Source organism: Gossypium hirsutum, chromosome A08 (genome assembly GCF_007990345.1).
Source record: "Gossypium hirsutum isolate 1008001.06 chromosome A08, Gossypium_hirsutum_v2.1, whole genome shotgun sequence".
Lineage (NCBI taxonomy): Eukaryota > Viridiplantae > Streptophyta > Magnoliopsida > Malvales > Malvaceae > Gossypium > Gossypium hirsutum.
The window spans coordinates 121,795,981-121,808,903 of NC_053431.1; the positions used below are offsets into that span (position 1 = coordinate 121,795,981).

Genomic DNA, 12,923 nt, shown 5'->3' on the forward strand with positions numbered 1-12,923 from the left:
TTCCCCATGTTGATGCAATTTAAAGCATGTCTTGCTGTCTATATTGTTTGTGGTTGTGCGTTTTCATTGAGAGAATTCAAGAGTGGTGGTATTCCATAAATTCATATTCCAGCAATGGGGAGCTTTAGAAAGGAATGTAATTGCTTTGGGCGAGTATAAAGCATGAGCTAGTTTAGTGCATGCATGGCAATTGAATGGAGGAAGCATATATATCACATGCTCGGTTTTTGATGATATGAAAGAGAAAAATATGGTTATCACATGGAATGCTGCACTCAAGAGACAATGTCTATGCAATTGCTATGCTATGGTGGACTTCAAGATATGGTTTGTATCTTTGTTTAAAAATTAAATAAGTTTTTAAATAACAGTAATATTTTCACTTGATTATATATAATTCAGAATTTGTATTATTATTAAAAATTATTTTATACTAATATGTGATATACTTTATAATTAAATTTACATAGTTTTTTTTAATAATATAATTAATCTAATTTAAAATATAAAAAAATTTGTCCAAATTTAATTTAATATGGAGAGAACAAATAGCTCAAAGTTTAGATATATTTTATTACCATTGATGGAGTAAATAACACATTTTTTGAATTTTCATATTTTTCATATTTTTAAAATTATTTAAAATGAAATTTTTGAAAATTATTTTTATTTTTAAAGAGTTTTTAAAATTTTTACATTTTTATTAAAAATACGAAAAAGAATTTAGTTTTTAAAATATTTTTAAATTGCTCATATACTTTTGAAGAGTAAGGGCCAAATTAATAAAAAAAACAATGAATGTTGAGGGATAAAAGAGTTATTTTTACTTTTCTTATAAGAGTCACATCATTAAATCTATGTCTCAAAATTAAAGTATAAAAATTAAATTCTAAATTTTAGAAGAGTAAAAGGATCTTTGGCAAATTTAAACTAAGATTAAAATTGTAATTGGACCTAAATTTAATAGGGTAAACTACACCATTAGTTAATAAACTATAGATAAGTTTTCGTTTTGGTCATTTAACTAGAAAAGTTATAATTTGATCACTAAATTTTTCGAAATTGTTTTTTTGGTCAATCGACTATTAAGTAGCACTTTTTTAGTTGATATAATAACAAATTTAATATTCAATTTTTATACATTGTCAATTTGAGAGAAAAAAAGATACTTTCTGTCAATTTGACCTTGATTATATATAAAATGTTAAAAACTTGAAATTCTTTTTAAAAATGTAGAAAATTCTAAAAATTAAAGTTAAAGTATATAAAAATTTCAAAAATAGATAAAAATGAGCGAAAATTATCGTTAAATCCTCAAAAATTTCTTTTTATATTATCTGTATAAAAATATCCAATAATCATTATTTAAAAAAACATAGAAAAAATAAAATCATTAAGCAAAAGTATTGGTCTTTTGTTTTCTATCTCTTTTATTTCTTTACATAACATTTTCGTTATAAGACAAGAAATTCGATTTTTCTTTTATAATTTCGGTTTTGAAAAATAATTTAAATTAATTGAAAGTAATAAAGTCGATTTTACAACCCTCTATAATACCAGCTTTGGATGTTCTTTAAGGGCATGGAACTGAATTTGAATATAAGGAAACATGTAATGGTCTTACTTTTTTTTTTGTTCTGCTTTTAATTTGTTATTGCATTCTATTGAATGATAATTTTTCATTTTCCATATATATAAAATTTTCAACAATAATGTTTTCTAAGATTTTATTTTCTAGAATTTTTATATAGATTTTTCTACTTTTAAAATAATTTTGAGTTTTTATTATTATTTTATATAAAATCAAGGTTAAATAAATAGAAAATATAAAATTAAAGAATTAAAATTATTATTATACCAATTATGACTTAAATATAATTTCGAAAACTTTCTATCACTAAACTTTTTTAGTTAAATTACCTATAATTACCCGATTTAATACTTAGGGTAAAGATGGAAAATAAACCTTGCCAATAAAGAAAACCCTTCTTCTAAAACCCTAGCTGGTAGCATCCTTAAGCCCTTAATTCCCCTTTAGAAAAAGGGAGAAGCCGTAGCATAAAAAAGCCGGCGGGTATATTACGCGGTCGTCGAGAGTTCGGCACTATTAAGAGGTTTAAACTTTCTCCTGATTTTAATTTTAATTTCAATCCCAATTTCATTTAAAAAGAATGAAGTAAAACTAGTTCAATTTTGATTATCTGCGACAGAGTGTTTGCTGAACTGGGAGAGAAGGGCAAAAAAAGTAAAACAATGTCAAAATCTCCAAGTGCTGCTAAAGAACATAAAGAGCAGCTTGAAAGGCTCCAGAAAAAGGTTTCTTCTTTCGTTTCTATATATATATATATATTCTCTTCTGGTTTTCTGAATTTTTATCTTAAATTATTTCGCCTTTTTCTTTTATATATTTTACTAGCTCATCGGGGATATATATACACACCTAAACATATATTTATCGGTTTTGTAGGATCCAGAGTTCTACCAGTACTTGCAACAATACGGCAAAGACCTTCTTACGTTTGATGATGAAGATGAAGATTTTGATGTAAGTTGGGCAAATTATGTTCAACTTTATATTGTTACAAATGGCTTTCATTGCATAAAACAAGATGCAATTTCACCTGCTTCAATCATGTCTTTTGTAGGATGATGCTGAAGTTGACATGGAAGATGCAGAAACCCAGCTGGATGGTGAGACTTATCAGCATGATATCCCTGAGGAAGAGGAGAAACCATCCAAAAACGTTTTAACTACTGAAATGGTTAATTCTTGGTGTAAATCAATCCGAGAAGATGAGAAACTAAGTGCAGTTCATTCTCTTATGAAGGCTTTCAGGACTGCTTGTCACTATGGTGATGATACTGGGACAGACTCTTCAGCTAAGTTTGCTGTCATGTCAAGCAGTGTATTTAACAAAATAATGTTGTTTACACTATCTGAAATGGATAGAATACTCCGCAAATTGTTGAAACTTCCTGCTTCTGGCGGAAAGAAAGAGACCATAATTGAGCTAATGAACACAAAACAATGGAAGAACTATAACCACTTAGTGAAGTCGTATCTTGGAAATGCCCTGCACGTTTTGAACCAAATGACTGACACGAAAATGATATCATTCACTTTAAGGCGTCTCCAGTATTCGTCTGTGTTTTTGGCTGCTTTTCCAAGCCTTCTCAGGAAATACATCAAGGTATGCAGAAAGGGTAAATCTATAAGGGATTTTTATTCAAATGCAATGATTTCTTTGCTGTTACTCTTTGTTTTCTGATCTGCTTGTGTATGTGATAGTCATATATCTATTATGATAATTTGAGGTCTAATCTATTCCTCTGTGGATGATATTGTTTTAAACGTTTAAGGAATATTCATAGATCTACTTGTGTTTAATCTATTCATCTTTCTTCAGGTAGCACTTCACTTTTGGGGTACAGGAGGCGATGCTCTGCCTGTTGTCTCCTTTCTATTTCTTAGAGATCTTTGTGTTCGCCTAGGATCAGATTGTTTAGATGAATGTTTCAGAGGGATCTACAAAGCCTATGTTTTGAACTGCCACTTCGTTAATGCATCTAAATTACAGCATATCCAATTTCTTGCCAATTGTGTCATAGAACTTATTCGAGTGGACCTTCCAACGGCATATCAACATGCATTTGTTTTTATCAGACAATTAGCAATGCTTCTCCGGGATGCACTCAACATGAAAACTAAGGTATCATTTACACATTTTTTCTTAGAGAAGTGTTGTAGTTATCCGTTGTCTCCTGAGAATGCTATTAGTAGAAGATCATCTACTACCATTTTCTTTATTGCAATCTTCTGGCATTTGTTCCCTTTTTTGTTTTGCCTAAGCAATGCTCCATGTCCCACCATTCTTCACAGGAAGCATACCGCAAGGTTTATGAATGGAAGTTTATTAACTGTCTTGAACTTTGGACTGGAGCTATCTGTACCTATAGCTCAGAAGCTGATTTTAGGCCGCTTGCTTATCCATTGACCCAAATTATTTCTGGGGTTGCCCGTCTAGTTCCAACTGCTCGATATTTTCCGCTTAGATTGAGGTGTGTTAAAATGCTGAACCGCATTTCTGCAGCTACTGGTACATTTATTCCTGTTTCTATGCTTCTTTTGGACATGCTGGAGATGAAAGAGTTAAATAGACCTCCCACTGGAGGTGTTGGCAAAGCTGTTGATTTACGTACAACACTCAAGGTATTCTTGAAATCTGTTGTGTTTTACTCCAATTGGTATAAGCATTTTTATTCCCATCTAAATTTGGACAAATTTATTTTCCAGGCAAGCAAGCCCATTCTAAAGACACGAGCCTTTCAAGAGGCATGTGTGATTTCTGTGGTTGAAGAGCTCGCTGAACATTTAGCTCAATGGAGCTATTCTGTTGCTTTCTTTGAATTGTCTTTTATTCCAGCTGTGAGGTTGCGTTCCTTCTGCAAATGTACTAAAGTTGAAAGATTCCGAAAAGAAATGAGGCATCTTATTCGTAAGGTACCTTCCTTGTTAAGTATATTAACCTGTTATTCATAAGCATGTTCCCTTTACACTTTTCGAACTTTTGGCTGCACGCTATTGATTGCTTCATTGTCTTCACATCAGATTGAGGCGAATGATAAGTTTACTAATGAAAGGCGTGCATCAGTTACATTTCTACCAAATGATAATGCAGCAACTTCTTTCCTTGAGGTCCGTACCATTATTATATGTTAGAATTTTCCATCAAATGCTCCTTCTGTTGTCATGTTTGAGCACTTGACTTGGTATCAAATGAAGTTACTAAGCTTTTTTGTTGCTCATAGGATGAGAAAAAGATGGGGACTAGTCCTCTCTCACAGTATGTTACAACACTGCGTCAAAGAGCACAACAGAGAAATGATTCAATGATGGAATCCAGGTCTATGATCTTTCTCTGTGATTGGTTTCATCCTGTCTATATTATAATTGTGTTAATACAGCTAATTTAAGTAGCATGCATGTAAATTTTCAGTGTTGTTGTTGGCGAAAAGTCTGCTGTCTTTGGAAAAAAGCTTGATCAGATCCCTGATAGTGATGAAGAAGATGATATCAGGAACGACAATGGTGCTTCAGTTTTCAGTTCCTCCTGGTTACCTGGAGGTGATTCCAGGTATGTCTTGTCATGTCATATTTGCCCCTCCCTCGTGTGCACCATGCAGACACACATGTAGTACACTAATAGCTCATGTTTTCATTCTTGTATACAAGTTTTTGCTGTCTATAAGCTGTTAGATTGCCAAAAAAGCATTACTTATTACGCTATCTATCATGTTCCATCAGGGCCAATCTTCCAAAGGAGGAGAAGAAGAAGAAGAAGAAGAAGAAGAAAGGGATGGAACAAGATGAAAGGGTTGGTGACGATGAAGATGTTGTGGAAGACTTGGTACTTAGTTCGGATGAAGATGAAGATGAAGATGAAGAAGATACTGCCGAGGAAGATGGCAATGAAGAGCAGCTAGGTGGTAGCAAACAGCAGAACAAGAAGCAAAAACCTAAGAATTTATCAAACAAGAATGTAAGATCTCATCATCACGCAAAAAATAATAAATCAAAGAAGAGAAAAAGAGCGAAGCTAAATTAACCAAATCTTGTAACTCATCATCAGCTGGAGCTGCTCTTTTGTTTATGTTTTTATAGATAATGGCATTTCAAACTTATTTGAGATTTTGTTGTGTCTGTCAGGCAGACCATCTGATTTAATTAATATGAGCTATTGTATTATTTATAAAATATCAAAAGAAATCATAGAAAATGTATACGCGAATTCCATGAGGCAAATATTAGAAGTTCAAATAACCGGACTAGGGAGTAAGTTCAAACTTATTCATGACTAAAAATTTATGAGAGAATGTTATAGTCGGTTGTTCTACTTTTATAAGATATTTAATGTGATATTTATATTTTGAAATCGTTTAATGTAGTGGTATTTAAATTATTAATATGTATTTTATTATGGTACTTGTATTTTTATAAAATGTGTAATGTGAATCCTATAATTTGATACCTAAATTATCAATATATGTTTTTATTATGGTACTTGATTTTAATAATGTTAGTGAATTCTTAAACCAACCAATGAAAATTCAACATGTAGAAATTTTTTTCAAATTATTAAGTCCACATTGACAACATAACATTATGTGAAAAATTAAATAAAATAATATGACAAAAAACTTCAAAGTACCCTATTGAACATTTTCAAACTATTGAATAAAAAAATTAAGCTATTTTAGTAAACAAATGTGAAATAAAGTAAAAAAATGTATTTCTTATTTTTAGATTTAAAAGGTAAAACTTATGCAAAAATACAAATAAAGTTAGTTATAGTAACAAGCAAAAAGATTATATATCGTTAATCCTCTTTATAATAATCACTTTCGACGATAATATTTTCATTATGAAATTAATTTTTTATGTTTTATTTTTACTTTTTATAACAACAACAATCATAAATACACTCTCCCTTGTCTCAAATTTTAATAAAATTAATTTTATTCCTGAGTTTAATAAAAATAATAAATTTTAGTTAAAAGATATTATCTTAATAAAAATGTTTAAATTTCATATAAAATATATATCAATAATATTTTATTTAAATAAAAATAATTTTTAATAACTAGAATTACATTTGTAAACTTTATTGAAGATACTATCTAGTTGTAGAATGATGGTATAGCCATTTGAACTCAAACTTTATTTATATTACAATATACGAGGCACACATTCATAGCCCATCATCTACTCAGTACTAAAGAATGTCACATTATAAATGTCACAAGTAAATAAATCCACAAACGAATTTAAGATCTATTCTACTTGGATCATGTCTGATGTAATGTATTGCAAGTCTAGTCAATCACATATATATCTCTATCTTTTAGAAGTAATTTGCTCCAATTCCTAAAGTAGAGTATCTCTTTTTTGCAAGTCCAATCAGTCACATATATATTTTTATCTCTTGAGAGTCATCCATTCCAATACCCAAGGCAGTATATCTTCTTATAGGACTTGATAGACGATATATTAGTCTTTCGATCAATTTGTTCATTTTCAATTAAACTAAGGACATGTTTAAATCATCTATAAATACAAGTTGTCTTTCTATATTATAATTTAACCACGTAATACTGCTTAATATTAATTAAATATTAGATAATTAATAAATCAATATTTGCTTCGATTTTAATTTGCTTCGATTTTAGTTTGCAAAATTGATGACAATATATAAAAGATATTAATATAATTAACCAATATTTTATTAAAACAATAATTACTCCGTAGAATGTGTCATATGAGATATATACAATGAAACGAACTTTGACACTGCAAAGAGTGATCAACTCATTGGTTTTCTTCAACAAGCCTAACTTCCTTTTTTGAAACCAGCTCTTATGGCACTTTCATTGGCAATCCAAGCAAGCTTAACTTTCTTTCTTTGCAGTGTCATGCAAGTTTTGACTAAGCTAATTCCCACCTGTTTCAAAATGTGTAGCCCCAAATCTATGACTCCCTAAAGGGCTAAAAATGTTGCATCTAATACTCTCAAAGACAACCCCATTTCAATTTCACCTCTAAAAGATTTAAAATTTAGAGAAAGCAACCCCATATTAGATGTAGAACCTTTGAAAATCGCTTATCGGGGAACCTTATGTCAACTGTAACCTTTGAGCTGCCATTAAATGAATGTCTTGAAAGCTAATGAACTGAACCTAGGTAGAGTTGCACCTCACATGGTTTCCCTTGATATGAGATTTCCAAAGGTTTTACATCTAATATAGGACTTCCATCTTTGAATTTTAGATCCTTTGGTAGTGCAAATAAGATAGAAAATGTCTTGTGGGAGTATTAGATGCACCAGTTTTAGACCTTTAGAGGATTATATGAGCCTGTGTTGCACGCTTTCTAACACGTGGGTAGCAACGTAGCCAAAAATTGTATGACACCACAAACAAAGAAGGTGAAGGTTGCATGCATTGCAAATGATAGTGGCAGAGGAGCTAGTCTCAGGTTAAGACTATTGAAGAAATTTAGTGAGCTTACCAATCTTTGTAGCATCAAATTCGATTTTATCATTTATAGCAGGATGGCAATGAGTCGGTGGTGTGGTCACCACACGCAATGGTGCAACGACTAAAATTGTATGACACCATGAATGAAGAAGGTGAAACTAGCATGAATTAGCAATGAAAGTATTAGAAGAACCGAACTCAAGAAAAAGAGGTTAGGGTTATTGAAGAAACTTAGTGAGTTGAGCATTTAGTGCAGTGTCAAAGATGGTGTTACCGTATATAGCCTGGACGATAACGAGCCAATGGTGTGGCCATCGCATTACAAGGTACAATGACTACAAGAATTTTCACTGGCTATTCATGCATGCTAAGCTCTCTTTGATTGTCATGGTTTCCGGTTGGCAACCCATCCTTCTCGCCTTTATACTCTCTATATTTAATAGGGGTAGAAGAAGAGAGTTTAAATTGCTTTAGTGAATTAGCCAATGAGTCGTTTATATACTGAGGGAGATAAAGACAAGGCATTGAATGGTTGAGCTGGTAAACAAAGTATTTCATGGCTGGCTTGAAGATCAATAAAATTAATTTAAGTAATAATAGGTTAAAAACTCATTTGTCAAAATTCTAAACTCCTCATGAGAAAAAATATTAGTTTAGTCATTTAATAACTACCAAGTTGGTTCATATATATAAACATATTTCACACTTGATATCTAACCAATGTGAGACTAAGCTTTCCATTTTCCTCAACATAATTCACAAGTGGCTTATTTTGAGTATTAATTTATCATTCATCACTCAATTATTTTGAGCATACGATATACCGTTGTAAATGTTTCATGGAGTAGAATATAAAACCATAGTTTTATAATTCAAATCTCCACCTTTACTAATCGAGAATGTCGAAACCATTTTTTTGAAAACGGGAATCGACTTTGTTGGAGATGAAAATTAAAACGGAAGTCGCCACCGATCGTTATTAGGTGTGATCGGATCACCTTCATTTTAATAAAACGTCTTAGTTTATGAAAATGGTGTTTTTGGTCTACAAAACTCGAGAGAATGAGTTCGGGAGTCGGTTATGTGCGAGGAAGGATTAGCACCCTCGCCACGCCCAAAATTAGTACCAAATTAATTAATGATTGTCCTATAGTCGAAGGTTGAAAATCGGGGATGGATTTAAAATACGATCCCTTTTTATTGACGTCGATTAAAAAAACACTTGAATTAGCTCAAAACGATCTTTAAAGATTTCCTCGTCTCGAGATATCAGAGTATCACATCCCGTAGTAAGTTAGGACACGATATCATGAATTCCCGAGCGCAAGTTTATCTTTAGCTCAAATTGAAATTCCGTGTATTTTGAAACTCAAAAGGATATTTGGCTATTTAGAACCAACGAAAAAATCGAAACCCCGTAAGTTAGGGCACAATTTCTCGATGTTCCAAAACGCAAAACATTGCCTCATTTAAAAAATTTTCTTTTTGAAATATAGCAAGTATAATGTTTAATAAAGTACATTATTTGTTTGGATTAAAACAATTTATTGGATGAATGTAACGAGACTTGATTCATGGGCGATAATATGAAAATATAGTAATGAATATAAGACAAATACACATGGACACTACATTATACAAATGAATAACAGTAATGCAAACTTGCGAAATAAACAAATCAAAATTCACATAATGGCAATAATCACACAAGGTATATCATTTAGATATTAACATTAACAATTAAAGAGAAATGAATTTAATAATAATTTAAAAGGTGTAAAGCAAATAAAATGAATAAGATGTAAAACAATTTTAAAATGATAATGAAGTTAAAATAATGTGAAAAAGGAGATTTAAAATTGACAATATGTAAAACAATTTAAAATAGAGGATATCTATATATATATAAAATATTAAAATAGGTAATATATATATATATATAATAAACACTATATAAAAAAACATGAAATGAACAATAATAAAACAATTTAAAACAAATAAGAGAGTTTAAAATAAGTTGCATAAGACAAATTTAAATAAGAATAAGACAAGTTTAAAATAATAAATATAAAGAAATTAAAAATAAATATTAAGAGGCTCAAAATAATAATATGTAAAAGAAATTTAAAATAATGTATAAGAAATTTTGAAGTAAATAACATATAAAATAATTTAAACCAAGTAATACATATAAAACTTTAAAATAGATAATATACACAAAGATTTAAAATAAATCATATATGAAAAAAATTAAAATGAATAATATGTAAAAACAATTTTGAAAATATATAATATATAAGAAATATGTAAAACAATTTAATATAAGTAATATATATGAAATCTTAAGGTAAATAATGATAAAAGGTTTGCGATATATAACAAAAGAATTTGAAATCGTTTATATATATAAATAGTATAACAAAATAATATATAAAACTTAAAATATATATATATATATATATAGGTGGTTTAACATAAACAATGTATAAAACATTTAGAATAAATGAGATGAAAAGGGAAATTTGGGATAAAACAATGTATAAAAACCGTCTAAGTAAAAGTATGTGTATAAAGACCAAAATAAATAATGTATACGATAACTTAAAAATAAACAATATGTATATAATTTAAATAATACACAATATGTGGAAACACTTAAAATGAATATTAGTAGAATGATTTAAGATAAATAATAAAACAATCCAGTAATGCATAGAATATTTAACAAATGAAATATAAGACCATTTAGAATAAATAATGTATGTGTTAAAGGAATAAAAAATAAAAAGGATTAGAATCAAGCATGAATAAAGAAATATAACTATAATTAAACTAATTAAGGGTAAAATCAAAACAAAAATGAAATCAAAAGTAAAAGACTGTAAAAAATAAAAACACGGGGCCAAAATAAGAAAACGCGCGGGATTTGAGGGCTGATCAGGAAATTATTCCTTGAGTTCTCTGCGCCCCGTTTAATTCAGGATTAAAATGAATCAGACACAAAGCCCGGGGGTGAAATCCATAAATAAAATAAAAGGAAGAAAAGGATTAGATCAAAAATCGCAAAGAAACGGAAGGATCAAAATGGAAAATAGCCCAATGATCTGAAACGCACGGACCTCTCTTGGATCGAGTCGGGTCGCACACGGGCGCATCAAAACGGTGCCGTTTCGGCACTTAGACCACCCACCCAAAACGCTGTCGTTTTGTAAGTGTATATAAAGCCCAATTTTTGTTACAAAATCATTTTAGCCTTCAAAAAAAAAAACTGAAACAGACCGTTAAACTCTCTCTCCTTCCTCCATTTTCTCATTTCGGCTAGGGTTTCAACACCCATCATTGCCGCCATTGTTGTGGCTCTTTGAGGCCACCGTGGTTCCCACCGTATACGGGGGTTAAGGGCATGCGAAAAGGGGCTTTTCACCTCCGGAGTTTATTAGGATAGACCCCCTTTTATTTCCCCTTTGGAATCGGTTTCAACAACGGAGCAGAGGCTCTGGCGACGCGAATCCAGGCTTAGGTAGGTCCCCTTTCCTCTCCCTCTTTATATTTTTTGTTATAAAATAAAACTTTAAAAAAAAAGAAAAAGAAAAAGGAAATATAAAAGTAAGGAAAACAGAAAGATATATGAAAAAACGAGATTGAACCTTTGTTTTCTTTGCTTTTGATTGCTTAAAATTGTGTGTTACAATATTTTTTTGCGTTTGTGGCTATATAGCCAAATACCAATGCTTTTTGTCTATTCCTTCCACTATTTGGTACGTTTCTGCTTTTTTGCTTTCTTTTTGTTTCTGTTTTTGCAGGTTTAGAGGGTCAACGAGGCAAAAACTTGCCGTTTTGGTGCAAACGGCATCAGGGGAGCCGTCCTCGGGCGTTGGATGTGCCGACGACGCACATGGGAAGGGTACGGCGCTGAAAGAGATTAGGGTTTCAAAATTGGCTTAGGTTTTAAGCCTATTGGGCCATCAAAATATTGGGCTTGTATTTGGGTTAAAACTTTTTGTAAGTGGGTTGCTTATATTTTTTGGGTTTTTATTTAAACGAACAGGGCAAAATTGAGCCCGTACAGAGAATATGCCTCAAAGCTTCCAAAAAATCTATTTTTCCAACATTAATTACTCATGGTAGATCTCGAACCTATGTACTCATGACTTTCAACTTCCACATTAAACAAGTAAATTATTAAAGATGGCAATTCAGATTACAGATTTAGATATCTGATCTAAAATTTAAGAATCCGAATAATATTCAGACTCGGATGTTAAAATTACTATCCGTTGCGGATTTGGATAGACCCCCTCGAATATCCATTATCAAAGCCAACCTTCAACTCTATTTAATCTTTATACAAACTAATAAATAACATATAAATATCAATAAAAATATTTTTAATATTAAAATATTTAATTAATAATAAATTGAATAAATTTAAATATGTTTAAAAATATCAGAAAAATATATATCTTATTTAACATCTTATTCTTTTAAATGTCATGTAGCTTCTCTTAAATTTTATTTTATTTTATCCGTAAACCTAACCTAACAATGAGATGGAATTATTAAGATTTCTAGATTTGTGATTATCCCTTCATTTTTTGATCAACTCCATTAGTTAAATTATTTTAAATAAAAAATTAAGTAATATTTCTATAATTAAAATAAATATTATAATATGAATTTATTTTGTAATGTGACATAATTATCTTTAGTATATATTATATTATAAAAATAGTATACATACACTTTTAATAAACATATAATATATCAATTGTTATATAATTAAATTGTAAATGTATAATAATTATTATAACATTATGATATTATAATATGCATTCTTCTATTAATGTTATGCAACCTAAACCTTAAACATGTAACTAATTTTATGATAT

At 30.1% G+C, this 12,923-nt stretch overlaps 1 protein-coding gene and 1 long non-coding RNA gene across 2 annotated transcripts; both read left to right on the forward strand.

The window, feature by feature from the left end:
* Positions 1 to 1,954: 1,954 nt before the first annotated feature.
* Positions 1,955 to 5,687, forward strand: LOC107893771 (nucleolar complex protein 2 homolog). The gene is made up of 11 exons (XM_016818860.2): positions 1,955 to 2,114; positions 2,211 to 2,316; positions 2,468 to 2,545; positions 2,646 to 3,191; positions 3,408 to 3,710; positions 3,881 to 4,210; positions 4,295 to 4,501; positions 4,610 to 4,696; positions 4,810 to 4,904; positions 4,998 to 5,135; positions 5,306 to 5,687. Exons 2-11 carry the CDS (start codon positions 2,254 to 2,256, stop codon positions 5,604 to 5,606), a joined length of 2,148 nt encoding a protein of 715 aa, XP_016674349.2. The 5' UTR covers positions 1,955 to 2,114; positions 2,211 to 2,253; the 3' UTR covers positions 5,607 to 5,687.
* A 5,254-nt stretch (positions 5,688 to 10,941) lies between these two features.
* LOC107893780 (uncharacterized) lies at positions 10,942 to 12,226 on the forward strand. The gene is made up of 2 exons (XR_001682956.2): positions 10,942 to 11,554; positions 11,844 to 12,226. It is a non-coding gene; the product is annotated as an uncharacterized lncRNA (long non-coding RNA).
* The last annotated feature ends 697 nt before the right edge of the window (positions 12,227 to 12,923 follow it).